The 21,927-nt window shown below is 40.3% G+C and overlaps 1 protein-coding gene across 2 annotated transcripts in view; it reads left to right on the top strand.

Moving 5' to 3' along the window:
- LOC126094481 (bumetanide-sensitive sodium-(potassium)-chloride cotransporter) overlaps window positions 1–21,927 on the top strand; it is a 632,465-nt gene that overhangs the window by 584,272 nt on the left and 26,266 nt on the right. For both annotated transcript variants that reach the window (XM_049908875.1, XM_049908876.1), the window contains one exon: window positions 13,414–13,603. In XM_049908875.1, the coding sequence (XP_049764832.1) occupies window positions 13,414–13,603 (190 nt within the window). The remainder of the gene's footprint in view (window positions 1–13,413; window positions 13,604–21,927) is intronic.

Genomic DNA, 21,927 nt, shown 5'->3' on the forward strand with positions numbered 1-21,927 from the left:
CCTTGCACCCCCCCTCCCTTTCTCTCTCACTCTCTATCTCTATCCATCCCCTCCTTCCCCTCCCTCCCTATCCATTCCCACCTACACTTCTCTCCCTATCCATCCCCTCTTCTATCCGTATCAGCCTTCTTTGTTGCCCATGCAAAACAGGTCGACAAGCAAGCCAATATTACTCCCACAACATGCTTCTCACACAGGGCAACCTATAAGGCAGGGGCTGAAGAAAAGTACATTTTCCACTATCTCTGATCCTATTGAAGCTACAAAGTTATTGTGAAATGCTGATACTAGTGAAGTTTGAGGTTTGTGTGCCAAATTTGGATGAAATCAGTTAAAGGGTTTGTGAGGACATCCTGGACATACACACAAACATACAGTCTGCTTTGTACATCCAATCAGAAAAAAAACAACACGTTGAACGACTTGAGATAGGAGATTCATATTCACAGGACATGTGCATTAGTATGTTTTGCAGAAATTCTGAATAGTTCAGCGTGTGTCCACCCATGTGTTTGCCCTGACAGCTTGTTCCGTACATGATGGCATTGACACATATAAGGCATGAATGGCATCCTGTAGTATAGCCATCCATGCTGCAGTCACCTGTCTCTGAAGTTCATCTGTGATGGTTGGCAATGAGCCAATTTGCTGCACCTGTCGTTTCACCATGTCCCACACATTTTTGATTGGCAACAAGCCTGGTGATCTGATGGACTATGGCAGAAGCCTACTCCTGCACAATATGCCAGCTGTGCAGGACAGCTTCCACATTGGGGTTGGGTAAAGTGCTTCTTGCCCTTGAGGTGTAGGCTGCTTGATAATGCAGGCTGATACTACCACCACATGCCTGTCATGCAAGTCTGTCTACATGTCATAGTCTGAAAAAGCCGTTTCTTGTCCACATCTCTGCTCCTATAAGAGCTAGGAGGCTGTAATCCCCACAGTGCTGATACTCGTGAAGTATGCTGTTTGTGTGCCAAATTAGGATTAAATCGATCCAGAGGTTTTGGAGGACATGCAGGACATACATACATGCTTGCTTCTTTATTTTTATGTATGTATGTAGAAAATAGGCTACAGTACTGAACAGAGCTCAGCTTTAGAAATTTTTATTGATTATATGAAGTAAAGCAGCTTAGTTTCAAATTGGCATTAGAATTAGGTATTTTTTCTTGCACATGCTTAATGTAATATCATTTCAAACTTATATAAAATCAACTAAATTGAAAATTAAAAACTTTGATCTATATTGGTAAATACTTCTTTTAGTAACATTAATAATTTAAGTTTTGTATCTCATGTTGTTTCCAGTAACACTGGGGTAGATGGGATGAACAGAATTTATAATATGTGTATTTGTAAAAATCGAGAAAAAGTCCAAAAATTAATTGTTACTGTTTTTAGGAGAAAAGTAATGTTATATAATCTGTGTACTGATTATATATTATACATCTAGTGTGATGGTGGTTGTTTTATGGAAAAAAAATAACATCCTGGCTCAGTCTTGCTACTGGATGTGAAATTTTTGAAGTGGCAAAAATTGTTGTAATTGTTTGCTGTGCAATTTGAATTTTACTTCAGTACACACAGGTTTTTTCTGAGAATCCACATGCCTTATTTTCATAAGGAAACTGCAAACATTTTCTAGTACATAGTATGTTCATACATTATTATTTGAATCAATGATGGACACCACTGGAACAGGAATTGTGGATGTGACTTGTCAAATGTTAGCAGTGATACATCGTCTTTGAAATGTAAAGTGGAAAAGTAGGAGTCAACTGATATAAAATACAAGTTTCGTAGTGGGTTTATATAATAGAATTTTGTTTATGAATTTCTTGCAACACTCCTTTTAATCACAAGCTTCACTTGAACAAAAGTATTATAAATTTCAAATTTCTCTTTTGGTCACAGATGTCATGAAAATAAAACCTAAATGTTCATATATACAGAATTTCCTGAAAGGCCAAGAAGAATCTCAGCAAACTTCTCCAGTGTCATGCTGTCATTCCTGATGTGAGACTTTTAAATCACCTATATGCTAGCTGCTTATCTTTATTGGAGGAACAATGCTGCATAACTGAGCACGTGGAATATCCACATAAATTCAGAATGCAAGTGGCCATATCACATTGTTATTGGTTGTTAATTATCTCTCTGCAATGGAAAGCTGCTCTTGACTCAGAGCTTCTGTTAACAGAAATGATCATGTTTCACCAAATGATCTCTTCACTGAGAAAGAAATCATTGCTCACTGGAAAGTGGCACATGAAATTTGAGATTTGATTTTGTGAGGAACTTGGCAACTGCCAGCCACTGCACCTACTGGCAGTCCTCTCCAGGTTGTCCTGCATTTCACTACAGTCCTCCAGCATTGCAACCTTCCTGTAGCCAACAGTGTCATCTGCACATAGCTTCACAGAACTTCCAATGCAGCAAGTATGTGCTGTTTCATTCTTTTGCAGTTACACAGATTTACATTTTTTTTTTACTTTGTTTGAGATACACAACATTCTTTCAGCTTCATTTTCATTGTATAGAATTGAAAATTTGTCAGTCCTGTGGTAACCTTGTATTAACACGATTCACGTTGTCTGTCGCACTTCACATAATGTAGACTGGGCACTGTCTGCTAGGCATGCCCTATGAAAAACTGACTGGGCACAGCCCGTGCTGCCTGAGTTGTTGTAGTTCTGCTGGCAGAGGGCGCGGCTGAATTCTTGCGCGCCCTCTGGTGGACGGGACTTGACTTGCGGCAACTACTGTCCGTGACGCGCCGTGCCGATGTGCTCCTCCCGCGATCTTTCTGGTGGCACTGCACTCCTCCTCCTTCGGGAGGTGAAGCCACTGTGATCCACTGCGTCGGAAGGTGGAGCATCGTGCAGTAGTGATGACCTCCACGTCCATTGGAGTGCTGGAGTCCGAGGGATCTGCCAACCCTCGAGCCAGAACCTTCGAATACGGTTGGAAGTGACCCACACAAAGAGGCCCCCATCGTCCCACCACTAGATCCCGGGACAGAAGGGGCGACAAGCTGTCGAACTCCGGATCCTGTTCCACCTCGGACGGGGCAAGACCCAGTGGCGGGGACGATGGGAAATGCACGACCACAGGTGAACCAGCCTCCTGAGAAACCGGGCCTGTGAGGGGGGCCGGCTTTCGCCGGGGCATCTCTAATGATGGTGATGCTGGTGCTGGAGCTACTGGAGGCTGCCAAGGCTGAGAACCATCGCAGTGTGGCGGAGTCACAGGTGGGAGGGGCGGTAGCGTCCCCTGAGGAAACAACATGGGTGCCGGCAATGGGGAAGCCAGAGCCTGAGGGATCGGAGGGTGGGTGCCCAAATGTGGACGTAGCTGATTTTGGTGACGACTTGCCTCCTGGTCCCCCACCTGCAAGGTATAGAGCTGGCGGCCATTGTGGCGCAGGACCACCACCGGTATCCAACGTGGATTGCGACCAAACCCACGTGCCCAGACCGACATACCCGTTGGAAGCCCGGGTACCCCATTTTGCGAAGACTGGCGAGGACCAGGCCGGAGGAGGTGCAGCAGAGTCCTAGGTTGGCACCCATGGAGGAGCTCCACGGGGCTACGTTCTCCCGTCGGTGTGGTCAGGTATGCCGTCAGGAAAAAAGTCAATGCCTCCTCCACAGGAAATTCATGCACATACTTTTTCATCTGCGTCTTAAATGTGCGCTTCCCCATTCGATTGTGGATGAAAGGGGGGAGAGCAAACATGCCGAATACCGAAGTGCCTACAAAAATCCTGGAAGGTCTGCGAAATAAACTGAGGTCCATTGTCCGATACCAGGGTGACTGGCAGACCTTCCACAGAAAAGATTTTTGCGAGTGCCTGGATTGCAACTTCTGAAGTGGTTGAGGAGCAGCGAACCACATATGGGAATCTGGAATAAGCATCGAGGACAATGAGGCAAAAGCTATTGAGAAACGTGCCCGCAAAATCTATGTGAACACGTTCCCATGCCTGGGTTGCAGACGGCCGTGAAGAGAACGCTGACCTGGGAGATGCCTGTTGGCTCGCACACTGGGAACAGGCGGCCGCCAAGTGCTCAATTTCTCTGTCAATACCAGGCCAATACACATGTCTGTGAGCCAAGGTTTTAGTATGGAAAACACCCCAGTGCCCCTTATGTAATAACATGAGGACCTGCCTTCGCAAACTTGCAGGAACAACCACGCGAGGAGCTGTATCATTGGTAGCCAGAAGGAGAACTCCTTCCAAGACTGAGAGGCGGTCTTGTAGAACAAAATAATTACGAAGAGGGTCCGAGGCCTGGCCTGGAGGAAAACTACTTGCCGGAGAACTGGGTCAGCTGTCGTTTCGCTGGCGACTCTAGAACTAGTGATTGGGAAGCCATCAACTGCTTGGCGGGATGCCACATCCAAATGAAAACACATAATCTCCTCCTGATCAAACTTAGAATCCGGGCCCACCAGAAGACGGGAAAGAGGGTTGGCGTTGGCATACTGCCCGGTAGGGCAAAAATGAATGTCATAATGGTACTTAGAGAGGAACAAGGCCCAGTGCTGCAGTCTGTGGGCTGCCCTATCCGGAATCTGAGAGGCTGGGCCAAATAACAATATTAATGGCTTATGGTCAGTGATTAACTGAAACTTTGTGCCATACAAGAAAGGGTGAAACTTGGTAACAGTGTAGACAATGGCCAAAGCCTCTTTTTCCACCTGGGAGTAATGGGCCTGCGCGGGACTAAGAGTTTTAGACTCAATGCCAGTGGCTGCTCGGAGCGATCTGCGTTGTGATGGGCCAGGACCGCCCCCACCCCATACTGCGAAGCATCTGTAGCCAGGACCAACGGCTTATTGGGGTCAAAAGTGGCCAAACAAGGTGCTGATGTGAGGAGGCCCTTCAACGAGGTGAACGTGCGCTCGCATGCAGGCGACCAATCAAAAGGAACACCCTTGCGCAGAAGGCAGTACAGGGGGTGGGCTATGGTGGAAGCCCTGGGAATGAACCGATGGTAATATGCAGTCTTGCCTAAAAAAGCTTGTAACTCCTTCAGCCAAGCGGGCCGCGGAAGGTCGACGATACTTTGGATGCCGTGCCGAGAGATGGTGTAGCCCACATACTCAATGGACGGTTGGAAGATGTTCGACTTACACAGGTTGCAACGCAGGCCCACGGACCTGAATTTGAGAAAGAGGGTTCGAAGGTTGTGCAAGTGTTCCTTCGTGCTGCGGCCTGTGGCAATTATGTCGTCCAGGTAATTAATACAATGAGGGATTGTCGATGTAACGTGCTCAAGATAATGCTGAAATGTCTCCAGGGCACTGGATATTCCGAAGGACAACCGCTGATATTGGTAAAGGCCAAACGGGGTGTTGACGACCGCCTGCCATTTGGAGTCCTCATCAAGTGGTATCTGATGATAAGCCTCCGAAAGACCGATTTTCGAAAAATATTGGCCTCCCGCCATGTCGGAGAACAATTAATCAGAATAAGGCAAGGGATAGGTGTCCACCACCAATTGGGAATTGGTGAAATCGCCACAAAGATGTAATTTTCCCCAGAGTTTCCTGAGGGGCGAAGCCCACTCACTAGAAGAAATGGGAAGAACGACCCCAAGGGCTGTCAGCCGGTCTAGCTCTGCTTTTACCAGAGGGCGGAGAGCCAAGGGGATCTGCCTCATGCGTAGAAAATGCCGGTGAGCCGACGCCTTCAATGTTAAGTGAGCTTCAAAGTCCGAAACATGCCCCAGGCCCTCCTCAAAGATATCATTAAAGTCAGAGGTCAAAGATTCCAATGATTGATAGGGAACGTCTTCAGAGACCAACTGTATGGTGTCTGCGATAGAAAAACTGAAAGCTTGAAAGGCATCCAATCCAAAATGGGTAGCGGAGCTTGCATCACTGACAACAATAAAAGTAAGAGGCCGAGTGACTGATTTGTAATTAACGTCAGTAATGAATTGACCCAGTAGGGGAATGAACTGTTTACCATAACCGCGGAGACGCTGGTAAACTGGCACCAATGGGGGCGACTCAAGGTTGGAGTAAGTTTGTGAATTCAACAAGGAAACTGCCGCTCCCGTATCTACTTGCAGTTGTAACCAGCACGACCGAATCAGCACCTCGATAAAGAGTTTGTGTGCTGATGCGTTGGGATTTTTGCCCGATGAAACTTCCTGAATGTCAATGTACATGTCCTCTGCACCTGATACCTTTGATTCTTTTGAGCCTGAGTGGCAAACTTTAGCAATGTGTTCTTTTTTATTACATTTGCGACAAACGACCCAACGCTGGGGGCACTCTGACCAGTCATGATGTATATAGCACGACGCACAGGACAGTAACAGGTGCCGGCGGCCGGAACTCTGTTTACGCTCCGTGCGGGAGCGGTCGTAACGGCCGGATTGCACCGCTTGCACGTCGTCCACCCCGCACGCAGTGGACGCGCTCGCGCTGCCCTGAATTGCCGCAACGTCGCACCATGCTTCCAACTGTTGACCTGCGGCGTGAGAGACTTCATACGATTGAGCAATGGACAGGACTTCCTCAAGGGAAGGGTCTTCCAACTGCAGGGCCCATTGCCGGATCTCTCTACCAGGGGCTGAACGAACAATGACATCGCGCACCGTAATGTGGGCATACGGCTCTCGCGACTGCTCTGTGACAAAATGACACTTGCGATTAAGACCGTGCAGGGTAGCGGCCCACACCCGGTAAGACTGATGGGGCTGTTTCTTGCATTGATATAACTCAACCCTAGCTGCCACAACATGCGTTGCGGAGGCATATGAAGACAGCAATGAACAGAATGCGTCAAAAGATAAGGACGAGGGTTCCTGCAACGGCACTAGCTGCCGCAAAACTTGATACAGCGAGGGAGATATCCAAGACAAGAAAAGAGCCCGACATACCTCCACATCGGCAACATGAAATGCCTGGAAATGCTGCCATAGGCGATGTTCATATGCGTCCCAATCCTCCGCTGTCTTGTCATATGTGGGAAAGGGAGGAGGGAACGGCACTGGAGCAGACTGCGTGGAGAGCAATGCCGGAAGCGCTTGTTTCATGGTTGCCATGAGCTCTGTCTGCTGCTCAACCAAAACCCGCACTAAATCCTCCATGCCGTGGATAAGCTGCGAAACCGGAACGACGACGCAACGCGCGAAAGAACGACCCTACTCGTCGCCAATTGTGTATTAACATGATTCACATTGTACGTCGCACTTCACATAGTGTAGACCGGGAACTGTCTGCTAGGCATGCCCGATGAAAAACTGACTGGGCACGGCCCGTGCTGCCTGAGTTGTTGTTGTTCCGCTGGCAGAGGGTGCGGTCGAACTCTCGCGTGCCCTCTGGTGGATGGGACTTTACTTACGGCAACTACTGTCCATGACGCGCCGTGCCGATATGCGCCTCCCGCGATCTTTCTGGTGGCTACTGCAAACTCCAGATGAGTTGAATCAAGTATACCAACCAACCAAAAAATCTGGAAAGTGTTTCTTTTTCTGTGTTTATTATTGACATGGCTCTTTTGTCATGAAATGCATATATTCTTCTCCCGGATTGGACATACAATAACACTGATTTGCAGTGGCACTTGAATGTTGCCTCTCATTGACAAATATGTATTTAAGCAGAATGCGATGTAAGTTCATAGAAACCGAACAGCACAGCCATCAAACTACTGAACATTGGACCATAACTCACTGTCTGGTGCAGTCTGATGGCTGGCAGCATGTGGTGGTGTTGATTGGCAATGGTTAGATAGCCTTAACATGCTGTTGTAAAGTGTAAACTGAGAGGTTTTGGTTTGTGTACATTTCTTGCAGGTTATCCAAGTAAGAACTGCTGTTGATGATGTCATTATTTGGAATAGAGCCACTTGCTAACTAAAATAGCAAAATCTGTTGGTTCTCTGATAATCAGGGAGTCTTGGATGTTGAGGCTAAGCAAATTCAGCAAGTGAGAAAGCAAAACAGGGTGGTGTAATGTGGGCTATGGCAGCAGGAAGGTGAATGCACTTAACAGACATTCACACAGTTGTCAAGGAAAAGTGCTACTTATGTGATTGAAGAGGAAACAGAGAAGTAGACTCATTGAAAATATGGGCATAAAAGCAATGAATCCTGAGCATTGGATAATGACTTCTCAGGGGTGAGGTGTTGCTTTGGTCTGATCTCAGAAAAAATTGCAGCAAACAGTGATTTGATGGTATTGGCCTGTATCAGTATTTTACTAGTGGTACTATTGTCCTAAGGCAAAACCATCAGACAGTTTAAAAAAAAAAAAAAAAAAAAAAACTTTTGCAGAACCTCCAAAAGTCATAATTTTCACATTCAGAAGATGACAGGAGGGGGTATAGTTGATACTACAATGATAGAAAGCAATTTCATCTTCATCATTTGGTGGTAAATTTTGAGATGAGTACAGAATGTACAGCTGGTGATGGTTTGTACATGAAGTGGTGTTCTTACTTGGAAAAACATAGAATAGATGCAAAAAAATCGTTTTAGTATTTTGCCTGACTTCATTTTCAAATATATTTGACACAACATAGCCATTGCACTAAATTTAAAATATGTTCATCAGTCATGCATGTTCTGAAAGTACACAAGAGACACCTACGACACTTTGGGAACACATGCATAATATATGGCAACTACATTATATTTTACCGCTTGCTTGTTAGTCACACAAAGTACAATCATATGACAGTGTTAATTGTTATTGTTTTAAATATATTTTAGATTGTGAAAGGTAATAGTAATTTGGAATGGGTGTCAGACAAAGTAAAATTTCTTGAAAGAAGACTTTATTTCTGCTGAGACTCTGCATCCTTTTTATTTAAACTACTGTTGGTCATTTTTGCATATGCAGCCATTTTTAAGCAGACAAGTTCATGAATACATGTATCTAATAGTACAGCATCCTGCAAAACAAAGCCCAGTACATGTTCTGATTCATGCTGATGAACAAACGGTAGGTAGGTGCAGTTGACCAAATAAACTAGTGTAGTCTCAGCAGAAATGATGTCATCTATCAAGAAATTTCAAAGGACTGTGGAACTAAACCTGAGAAAACAAATAAGCTGAAACTCGTCCAAAAAATTGATGATGGTAGTCCTTACTTCTGTAATATCAGTTTTCACTCTTTGCATACCATAACTTGTTCTCAGTTAATAGCAGCATTTGCGTACTAACGTTTTTTTTGTATGAAACTTTAGAATTATCTGAGCTTACTTTTGTGCCCTAACAGCGAACTTAATTTCAGCTTAACGTACCTATTCATTGAATATTTCACACTATTAAATTACTAATCCTCTCAATTTAGTCCATCAGAATGGAAGTTGCATGTAGTTGGATTTAGAGAAATTATGGGCAAAGCTTAAACCAACTGTAAATAACTCTCTGGAGAAGTGTGTGCCGAGTAAGTGGATCAGGGATGGCAAAGACTAACCATGGTTTAATAACATCATTTGGAACATACTGAGGAAGCAGGGATTGTTGCACTCTTGGTTCAGAAAAGAATGTGCAAATGTCAGTGGACAAAAGTTATGAGAAATTTGTGCATCTGTAAAAAGATACCTTATCAAAAGATCTTGTCGAGAACCTGAGGAAATTCTGGTCCCATGTAAAATCACTAAGTGGGTCAAGGCTTGTACCCGTTAACTTCTTGACCAATCTGAAGTAGTTAGCAACAAGCACCCTTGGCATAGAGAAGTGAAGGAGTTGAAGTTGAAATTGCCTGGTCCAGATGGAATCCAAATTCAGTTTTACAGAGAGAACTTCATGGCAATGTCCCCTTACTTCACTTACATTTATTGTGAATCTCTCACGCAGTGCAAAGTCCCAAGTGACTGGAAAAAAGCACAGGAGACTCCTGTATATCAGGAGGGTAAATGAAAAGTGGACCCATATAATTACAGACCTATCCTTAACATTTGTTTGATGTAGAATTCATGAACATATTTTGAGTTTGAATATGACAAATTTCCATGAGACCGATAAACTTCTTTTCACAAATCAGCACGGATTTAGAAAGCATTGATCACGTGAAAATAAGCTTGCCCTCTTCTCACATATTCTGCAAACCACAGGTGGAGGACAACAGGCAGATTCCGTATTCCTAGGTTTTTGGAATGTCTTTCACACAGGCTTCTAAAGAATATCTGAGCTCATGGAACAGGTTGCCAGATATGTTATTGATTTGAAAACTTCTTATGTAATTGAATCCAGTATGTTGTCCTTGATGCAAGTGTTCATTAAAGACAAGAGTATCATCAGAAGTACTCAGGGAAGTGTGACAGGACTGCTCTAATTCTCTACATACAGAAATAATATGATGGGCATGGTGAACAGCAATTTGTGGCTGTTTGCTGATGATGCTGTGATGTATGGAATAGTGTTGTTGTTGAGTGATACAAGAAGACTTCCACAAAATTTGTACTTGGTGTAATGAGTGGCAACTTGCTCTAAATGTAGAAAAACGTAAGCTAATGCAAATGAATAGGAAAAACAATCCCATGATGTTAAAAAAAAGCAATGGTAATGCTGCTTGACACAGTTATGCCAATTAAATATCTAGGCATAGTGCTGCAAAGCGATCTGAAGTGGAATGAGCACATAAGGGTAGTAATAGGAAACTTTATTGGGAGAATTTTGGGTAAGTGTAGTTTATAGTGCTTGAGTGGTTGGGATTTCCAAGAGGTCAGATTAAAGGAAGATATCAAAGCAAGTCTGTGGTGGGCTGCTAGATTTGTTACCATTAAGTTTGATTAACATGCAATTATTACGGACATGCTCTGTGAACTGGAAGGAAGATCATGTTCTTTTCATGAAACATGGAATACTGTTTAGAAAATTTAAAGAGCTGGCATTTGAAGCTTACTGCAGAATAATTCTACTGCCCCCAGTGTACAGTTCATGTAAGGACCACAAAGAGAACACAAATTTTGGCTTGCACAGAGGCAAATAGACAGTTGTTTTTTTCCTTGCTCTATTTGTGAGTGGAACAGGGCATTAAATTATTGGTAGTAGCACAAGGCAACCTCTGCCATGCAGCATACAGTGGCTAGATGTAGAGGTAAGCATAGGTTAGTTCTCCAAACATTCATAATAATACTGTTAAAAACACTTATTAGATTTCAATCAACATATACTGTCCTAGATCATTTCATGACAATGTGCTCATGTTCATGATTCTTTACATGGCTTATGAGTTTATGAACTTACAAAGAATTTTGTCTGGCGATGTAAACTTCCTGTAAGGATTTTTGGCATATTGTTCATGAATGAATGCCTGGAATTTCTATTTTGTTACAGGAATATTCACTCACTGTTTTATCCATTGTGTCCACTGGTCATTTTGTGGGATTCTAATGATGAAAATGTGTGATATGTATTTATGATCTTCATTTGCCGAAGTGCCATAATGGAGCTCAGAGTGTAGAAGAGTAACTTTCTTTTTTTTTTAATTTTATTTTAAGAGAAAGGTGGGTGGCAGTGGTGGTGGTGGGAGGGGACATAAAAGGAAAGGGGGCTCCTCAGTTAAAGCAAACACTAATGGCCATTATTCTTAGCAGTTATAAAAGGAAGTTTGTCACAGATTTGTTTTATTTCTCTTTGTTATTCATTTGAGGTTATATCCATGTTTAAAAAGTTAAAATGATAATACTTTTCTGAAGGTAGACAGACAAGAAGAGAATAGAAGCTTTTGAAATGTGATGCTATGGCAGAATACTGAAGATGAGATGGGTAGATTAAATGTCCGATGAGGAGGTACTGATCTGAATTGGAGAGAAAAGGAATGGTTGCATTATGAGTTGTCAAGCAATCATCAGTTTGATAATGGAGGGAAGTGTCGTGGGGGTACAAACTATAGAGATAGAAGAAGGCTCAAATACAGTAAGCATATTCAAATGGATGTAGGTTGCTGTAGTTAGGCAGAGATTAAGAATCTTGCATAGGATAGACTAGTGTGGAGAGCTGCATTGAAACATTCTTCAGACTGAAGACCACAACAGTAACAACAACAGTCATTATATGATAGGAAAACACATCTGTGGTAGAGGCAAGCGACCATTCAGATTTGGCAAATCTTGAAAATATGGAATAGTCTTGATCACAAAATTGAAACGTTCATTGTCAGATTAAAATGAATGACAGCAAATAAATGTGTAGATACTAATACAGATATGCACAGGAGTCATATACAGAATTTTCAATTTTTACAATTAATCCCATACTTACATTTAAATAAAACTTTAGTTTGACAGTGCTGCTGTCTGTTCAAAGAGAACCATTGCCAAATTGACTTTGGGATAAGGTGTCTGAGAAGTAAACAAAGGCTGGTATGTGGCACTAGGATTGCCCATAGAAATGAAATCTTGTATGCCTATATGAGAGGAGACTTGTGTTATATTCAGCCTGTTTACTCACTTTCATGAGCTATTTACTAAAGTTTGATTCAGAAGTATGATATTAATTGTAGAAATTGAAAATTCTGTTATTGCTCACTGCTGTGCAGTGATTTGTTCTCATTCATTTCTTTGAACACTTTATCCCACAGCTTCTATCTGATGATGAAATTTTGAAATGCATAATGCTTAATAAAGAATTGTGTGATCAAGGCTTTTCTATATATACAAGTTGTAACAACAACAGCTTTTGTGGAAAATTAATAACTGTTGATAATTCAATTTATTATCTGCCCTGTTGGTGCTATTCCAATGGGCTTACATATATCAAGAACCCTGTGACTCGGTATTATATTATCTGATTGTACTGCCTGATGTGGGCCCCTGCTTCATATTAGCTAATTATATTATAGCTCCTCAAAGGATGTTTGGACCTCATGTCTTGAAGGAAGTACTGCAGCACTTATAAAAAAATGATATATCACTTATGCTTTTCTGGTTGTTTCTAGGTTTTTCTTTACCTGAGTCCTTTTATTTAATAATCAGCTTGTGGATTTCTGATGGTTGCAAGGAAATAGTATATTTCACAATAGCTGCAGAATGGTAATGGGTCCTATCTGAGAGTCTGAGAATGATTCTTTAAACTATTATGGTCAAAAAGAAAGTTGTTTTATACAAGCAGTAAGAGTTTTCATTTTTGTTAATAAGTGCAACAGCTGGAGGGTAAAAATACTATAGGTAATGGAATATGTTTTATACCTATAGACACGTTGCGTTCTTTATATTGAAAATATCTTAAATGAAAATTTTCACACACACCTGAGCCTTTCTGGTGACTTACTTGGAAATTCGCCATTGATAACTTTGCATTTCTTAATATGTTTTCATATATATTGTGTGTACAAGTTGTACTTCTCCTGTTGCTGTGTTATATATGGAAACTAGAAAAGTCTCCTTGTGTTTATTTTTCCACTCAAAGTATTGTGATTGCTTTTGATGCTTTGCAGCAAGCAGTGCAAGTGACTTGTCTGTACCCCCAACACCCAATCTGAAGAAGGGAAAAATAAACACTAACCCTGATGCCACAAATGTTGGAGATTCATCAGTGGTAACAATAGATCAGGATGATGAAAATAAGAACAAAGCAGAAAGCCTGCGGGAAAAGAAGAAGAGAGAATCAAAAGCTGATCTTTACAGGTAAAAATTCCCTAATGCATATCTGGATAATGAAGTTTTACTGACACACAGTGTGATTGTTATTGCATGCAGTTTCAGTTTGAATGTAATAAGCTTCAGTATTTCAGTAACAATACTCTTCTATGGTAACCCAAAATGAATAAACTTGTATTACATTGAAATAGATGATAGAATGAAGAAATGTGGTGGAAACTCCCTTATCTTTCACGTAACTGGTGAATAATTAAATGATGTACCACAATACAACACTTATAGCAAGAAACGGGTTTCCAATTTCTGCTCTGCCATACTAATGCGGACTTTCAAACAGTGAAATGTCCAGGTTGGAATATCAACAATATTATGAAAAAGATAAACTGCTACTGAGCATAAAGATGACATGTTGAGTTGCAGACAGCCACAACAAAAAGACTGTTACATATCGAGTTTTCAGCCAAAGCCTTCTTCTGAAAAGAAATCACATACACAAGCACACATGACCACTATATCTGGCCGCTGCAAACAGAATGCAACTTTTAGGTTGATCAAAATCAGCAATCCAGAGTGAACACTCTGAGAATCCTGTGGCTTTGATGGAACACCTTTTTCATTTTGAAAGTTAGTAAAATTAATAAATGTTTTTTTCTAAAAAGTAAGAAAAACTTGTTATATTCATCAGTTACTTCAATTTTAAATCATACTAATAATACAGAAACTATAATAAAATTAAAAAATGAAATAATCATAATTTATTTCAAATGTACTTAATGATTATTTTTCACTTAACACATAAAAGAAAAGTGGAATCAAGTTTTCAATGGCTTCAGAGATTTTGTGCCCTTAAATTACAAATCTTCTTGTTATCAGCTACAGTAGTAGAAAGTTGAATTCTGATATCTGGTAGGGTGTCAAGCCTGTTTCTGAACATTGTCTTCATTGCTGTATTATAAGAAAATCCTGCTTCACACAATTAAAACAATAATAGCTTGTTCTAATCAACTCAGCTTCTTCTGATAAATCTACCCAGAAATTACATAATGGCTAATCTTTGTACTTTTGATTATATTAGAGTCACTTGTTATCTCAATTAGATTTTCATCAATTAGATTTTTATAGTCTCTTACACTTAAAGCCTTAGCTGTTATGGAAAGTGGATATTGAGCCTTGAAATTATTCTCACAGATCTTTGGAAAGTATTGCAGAAAAGTTTTTCCCAAGTTAAGTAAGTGCTTTGTGAACAGCTTAGAAACTTCTTCATGTATTTTAAAAGAAATTTCAGTCAAACATCCACATAATGCAAGAAAACAATTAAAATTGTTTTCTTGAATTGAATAAATCAAAAATTTTAATTTTCTCACAAAAGATGCAATTTTGTCTGTTGTATTAAAAATTGTAGCACTATTTCCTTGCAATGATTAATTTTGCTGCACTTTGTAAAATTGTCTGCAAAATATTTAACTTTTATCAACAATAAAGGATTTCTTAAAATTTCAATAAAATTTTGTACTGAATTATTCTGCATATTACGTGAGTCCAGTAACTCAGTAATAAAGCCTCTCTAGTGCTTTTCGTCTGGATAGCCATCTCACGTTTGTATGTAATAAAAGTGCATTGTGTTCACTACCTATTTCGTTGCACAAAATTTTGAACAATCTGGACTGCAGTGGTTGAGATTTTACACAGTTTATTATTTTGAGCATTTCAGATGTATTTCAAATCACTAGGCACTATGTTTTGTTACTAGAGATTGCCTAAGCAAATACAATGACTGCTGCTGCTTCTTGTAGCTGCTCATATCATAAGTGGTACAGCTCCCTTGATTTTTCCTATCAGATCTAAGTACTATCTTTGCAAATATCGATACACTTCTTCCAACAATCTCATGTTTTATAGTGTAATCATTAATTCAGTGAAATATATCTTCACCTGTTGCTTTTTCATGTAAATGTGTGGTCATGAATAAATCTTTTTCAATACTTTTATTAAATATACATCGAACAAATACTAGTAGTCCAGCTAGTCCTGTGATATCTGTGGATTTGTCCATTTTTTAGTGCATAATCACTGCAAAGTCTAAATTGATAAATCAACTCCTTCCTTATGGCAGCAAAATGAGATTTGATGTGTAATGGAACAGTATTATTAGAAAATTGTACCACTTCTATTGTTGTGGCAGTCTGCTCTTTAATAATGCACTACACTGTTTTTTTGCACATGGCTTAACAAGTTTTTCTCCAGTTGAATGAACTTAACAATTAAGCGCAATACAGCAGCTAACACAGTAAGATGCATAAATTACATTTTCATGTTTGGTTTTTGCAAAAGTAATTATTTGATGTTTAGATTTTTCTATTGAGTCACACTGGCTTTTAAAAAAGTTAATGTCTTTTCCTTTATGATCAGCATGCATTGTTTCTAAGTGCTTACAAAGTTAGGCTGGGCCAAAGAATTGTTTGTAAGTTCTGTTTGACATAAAACACAGGAGCCTCTGACATGGCAGTACACATGAATCCAAAGTTTATCACGTTTACTTTGGCTGATGCTTATAAGCATTTCCGCAATCAACATGCCAGTGCTGCCAATGCTTACAAGTGTTTCGTGATCAACAAGCCAGTGCAGGTAAAGCTTATAAGTGGCATGTCCATTAGCTGAGTACTCATTCTAGTTTGTTCGGCTGTGCACTCGTGTTAGTACAAGCAACCAACGAAATATCACGTAACATTTTCTTGTCTGCAGGTGTGTGTTTTCATCTTTAGTCGTCTGTGTTGGGCATTGTTTGCAATGGTGGTGGACCAACCGACACCGGGGCCTACTTACCCGAAAAAGACTAGGAAGAGTGATCAATATACTGACCATGATTTACTAAGCATGTTAGAAGATAGTGATGTTGAATTGAGAGGGGACAAACCAGAGGAGGGTGGCTGGAATTTGGAGACTGCAGAAACATACCATAGTAATGACAGTGTGGAAGCGGAACTGTCGTATACGTTTCGCGACAGTTTGGAATCTGACAATATGGACGACGATGATAAGGAAATCACCAACGATAAAAACCCGTGCTCGCAGAAGTAAGCAAACCAGGTGTGACTTGGCATGTAGAACCACATGGGATGCAGTATCATCCATTTACAAAAGCAGAATGTTTGTAGATAAATCTTGCTGGCAATACGCCAATGGATTTCTTTAGGCTACTGGTTACAGATGACATACTGGAGTTCGTAGAGGATGAAACAAACGGTAATGCACACAATATATTTACAAGCGAAAATACAAAAGGGGGCTCTAGAATTAGTAATTGGAAACATGTAAGTATAGGAGAAATACTAGTCTTCCTGGGTATTTCATTACATACGGGTAATGTCAAATACGCCCAATTACAAGACTACTGGAAGAAAGACCGACTGTTCGAAAATAGAGGAATAGCAATGAGTATGGGCAGAGACAGATTTTTGCTCGTCTTACGCTCTCTGCATTTTGCGAAAAATGCGCTGTGTACATGGGGATGTGTGGTGATATGGGGGGAAAAGGGCATGCTGAAAAGGTAGTATTACATTTGTTGGAAGAGAAGCTGCAAGTTGGTCATCACGTTTACATGGACAATTTTTACAACAGCTGTGCTTTAGCTAAAACCCTGTTGAATGCAAAAACACGTTGCACCAGGACACTAAGGGTAAATAGGAGAAATACCCCGAAAGATGTGGTATGCACAAAACTGGGGAAAGGAGACACTATTGTACGCTATTCGGACAGTGTAATGATTGGCAAATGGAACGATAGATGAGAGGTCTCCTATATTTCCACAGAATATCCTAATACAATTGGACATGTGTCGAATGCACGCCAGCAAATAGTCTCAAAGCCCCTGCCAATTATCAAATATAATAATTGTATACCTGGGACTGATAGGCAGGACCAGATGTTGTCATATTATTTATGTGACCAAAAGACTATCCACTGGCCACAGAAATAGAATACAAATAATTCAGGAAGTACTTCCACCAATGGATGTTTCAAAAGGTGTGCATAACAAATATTGTAAAGACACATGCATTGTGCAAAAGCGGGACGCAACTGAAGGGAAGAAGCAAGTTATGAGGAAGTGTGCTGAACGGGGCAAGCATACGGATACACCATACGTGTGCATAACGTGTCCAAACAAACCTGGATTCTCCTTTGAACTGTTGCACAATTACACATCTGTAATGTAATGAGATGTCATATCTTCAGAGAAAGATCTGTTCGTGTTTGATTTGTGAACTGTTTGTATTTGTTTTATTTGACTGTTGTTACATTTATTGCTCAGAACATGAGGTTTCTGTACAGTATGTGGCATTATTTGTGGTTTGCTATAAAAACATCACCTCTAAACCTTGCAAACTTATTTGTTATATGGGATTGAGTTTCCATAGCACCACATTGCAGATGAGTTCTGTTTCTTTTTCTCCGTTTGATAGATCTTTTGGTGTTTTCAGACTCTAATTCTTTCTCTGCTTGCAATAAATGCATATGACGCTTATAAGCGTCGGACAGCATGCAGCATTTATCACATGAATGGTATGCAGCTAAAGCGTACTTGTATTTCTATATCTAGCACCACTTCTTGCACAGACGTTACATTCGCTGTCAAGATTACGTATGTGCACAACATGAACTTAAAAGGTTTCGCAGGGGTATGATTTCAGCTATCTGTTCACGTGCGCTTACAAGTGTCTGCCTAGAGAATTAGCAGCCCACACTGGTGACGGCAGCGAACATGTTAAATAGCTTTCATCATACTTCCAGTTAGGTCTGCTTGTAGGGGCCCCTTGTTTTCTGATAATATCTTTTGAAGAAATGTCAATTTGTGGGTCTTTTCTTCTTCAATAGTTGTTCCTCCCTTTAACAATGAACTTATGCATACTTTTTAGCAAAATATAAATTCTGTAAAAGAAAAAGAATTATGTTGAAATGCTTTCTTTATGCTTTAAATAACATATTAACAAAAGTATGTAGGCCTGTAACGTGTCAATGCTAAGTAGCAGTTCAGCCTCAAGGAAGTGCAGGAAATGGAGCAATAACATATCTGCCACATGGTTTACAGACAAACAAGGGGTGGGGGGGGGGGGGGATGTTGCTATGTTTGTCTTTCAGTGGTGACCTGTTGGGCATGCTCCTGCCTCATCAGTTATGGTACAAACTGCAAATGGCAGAAACAAATTTCATGGAAGCCCTTCACAGAAACATTAATATTCAAACATACCCACTACATTATTTATCTCTCAGCTGACACATTCAACATGACTTCATCATAATAGTACAACATCCGTTAGATTGTTGAGGTTTGCAGCAGCCAAAAAGTGTACTGACATATGCTGTGTTCGAATTCAGAACATCATTATCTGCCGATAGCTTTCTCAATATGTAAGCCTGATCATTTTTATGAGCAAGTGTGAAAACGCGATTTCAGGATACAAAATTTTATCACGTGTCATTATGTGTGTCATCATTTCAACAGTAAATCCAGCTCTCAGGTGAAATGAATTTAGGAAATTAAATTAGGAACCATTCTATTAACTATAAAATTGTTAAACATGAACCAAGCCAGTGGAGAATCAAAACGTGAAACAGCTGATTCACATTTACATTTTCAACTGATTTGGTTCATCTTGAAGAATTTATTTGGCTGTATGCACCGTCAGAAGCTCAGCAGTAGACAGTGATGAAATATTATATATAAATGTGTTATTTACTAATTCCTACTCCAAACAATAAACTGTTCAGTAGGTTTCATATGGAATTTTGGTAAATTATTTGGTGCTTCATTTTTTCAGGCTTACAGTTAACCATAATTCACTCTTTTGCCAAAATTTGTGAGATTAGATCTATGTGTGTAAATTTTAGTCCCAATTACATTACATAAAAAAATCAGAGAGCCATTTAAAGCACTGAGTGTAGGTGGGTGTAACTCAGGTTCACCAAACGTGGTTCAAACATATTGGCATGTATTCCATCAACTTCTACAGTACAGTTACAAACAAATGGAGATTAATTAATACTGGGATGTGGAAAATGGTCCTCTGCATTTGTGGATGTAACAACAGTCAGTTTTTATTATTTCATACCATTTATTCAGAATGATGTGGTCATCAAGTGCCTCATTTTAGTTGTATAGATTGCCAATTTTACCAAGTGAAGCGAAGTCTCCTGTACCCTACCACCATCTCCTGTCAATACTGTAACAGATATGATCAAAAAATAAGAAGTATCTCATAATGGCACATATGAACTAAAGCGAAAATGTATGCAATGAAAATACATGTCTGCTGCCTGTCCTATTCCATGTATAAAAGAAAAATAAAATGTGAAAAAAAATTATACTATCACTCCAACATTAATTTATTTTGGTTCAGATGAGCTTATCAGCCCATTCCTTTCACAGGTACTAATCACAAGCAGGGCACTGAAGCTCAACTTAGCATTGCAAATACAGGGATTGGATTAATTTTAATTGATAAAACAATGCATACTTAAAACTTCCTGGCAGATTAAAACTGTGTGCCGAACCGAGACTCGAACTCAGGACCTTTGCCTTTCATCTTGGGCAAGTGCTCTATCACTGAGCTACCCAAGCATGATACACAAACCATCCTCACAGCTCTACTTCCACCAGCACCTCGTTCTACCTTCCAAACCTCACAGAGCTCTTCTGCGACCCTAGCAGAACTAGCAGTCCTGGAAGAAAGGATATTGTGGAGACATGGCTTAGCCATAGCCTGAGGGATGTTTCCAGAATGAAATTTTCACTCTGCAGTGGAGTGTACAATGGTATGAAACTTCTTGGCAGATTAAAATTGTGCGGGACTGAGACTTAAATTTGGGATCTTTGCAAAGATCCCAAGTTTGAATCTCCATCCAGCACAGAGCTTTAATCTGCCAAGAAGTTTCATATCAGTGCTTACTCCACTGCAGAGTGAAAATTTGACTGTGGAAATACATACTTACTTTTGAATTATGTGTTATTCCTGCAGATTAGCTTCCTCCACCTCTAGTTGTTTGTATACTGAAGACTTAACAAGTATTTTACTGGTGTATGTTAATCATATTTGTAAAGAATGTATCATCAATGCTGTCAACAGTATTGTGCTGCCACACAGAATGCTGGCAACAGAGGAAGTATTTTACTGATGTATTTTAATTGGATTTATGGAGAATGTGTCATCAGTGCTGTCAACAGTACTGTGCTACCAAGACAACTAGCCCATTGCTGTGAAAAATGCTGACAACAGAGGAAAGAGAACCAAAGCGGTCTTAGTTGAGTGGGTTGGATGTGTGGTGAAAAGACTTTCTGCCATCTTTATTCTACACCATACATATCAGCTGGGTTTCATGAAAGTGTATTACAGATGAATTCTTGTTGAAATGTGGTGCTTGTTTGTAGTAATGATTATGAAACAAGTTACATGGACGCTGTTGTAACTCAGTTACTCTATGTCTAGAAGGGGTGTGACATTTTGAACATCCATTTGACATGCGGGCAGACAGACATGCAGCGTGTAACGACACTGTTGGATCACATTGGTTGACAGTTGTTCCAACAGTGATGACTTCCAACTTCTGCCAACAGTTATTAATAAGAAGAAGGGACCAAACTGGTGGCAGCACAGTATATGCTAGTTTCATAGCTGGAAAATATGCCTAATGTTATTGGCAATCACATGCACATGAGGTTTTGTGACATCAACAGTGGTCGATTATGAAATTTACATGTGTTAAATGAGTATCATCAAAACGTTAAAAATGTTATGATATTAATAATTTTTCATGGAGCACTTATTTGCTTCCTGTGGAAACCCCATGTTCTGCAGAACACAGTTTGGGAAACCCTGACATAGAAGACAGATAAATAGCTTTTGGAGATCAAATAGTGAAGACAACATAGGATCCAACAGCCAAAAGGATATAAACCTTTATAAATCTTTTGATAACAAATGAGACATTGAATTTAACTGACAAAAGGAGAAAATATAAAAATGCAGCAGATGAGGAAGGAATAAGAGAATATAGACATCTAAACAATTCGATTGACAGAAAGTGCAAAATTGTCAAGCAGGTATAGCTGGAGGGCAAATGCAAGGCTGTATAAACATGCATGACCAGAGGAAACATAAATGACAGCTATAGGAAAATCAGAGACAGCCGGAGGAAGGAGAAACAGCTCTATGAATGTTAAGAGCTCAAATGCCAAGCCAGTACTAATCAAAAAAGGGAAGGCTGAATGGTAGAAGGAAGATATAGAAGGGTTGCACAAGGGAAATGAGTTTAAGGAAATATTATAGAAAGACAAGAGTAAAGTAAATAAGGGTGAG

Source organism: Schistocerca cancellata, chromosome 8 (assembly GCF_023864275.1).
Source record: "Schistocerca cancellata isolate TAMUIC-IGC-003103 chromosome 8, iqSchCanc2.1, whole genome shotgun sequence".
NCBI classification, from domain to species: Eukaryota; Metazoa; Arthropoda; class Insecta; order Orthoptera; family Acrididae; genus Schistocerca; species Schistocerca cancellata.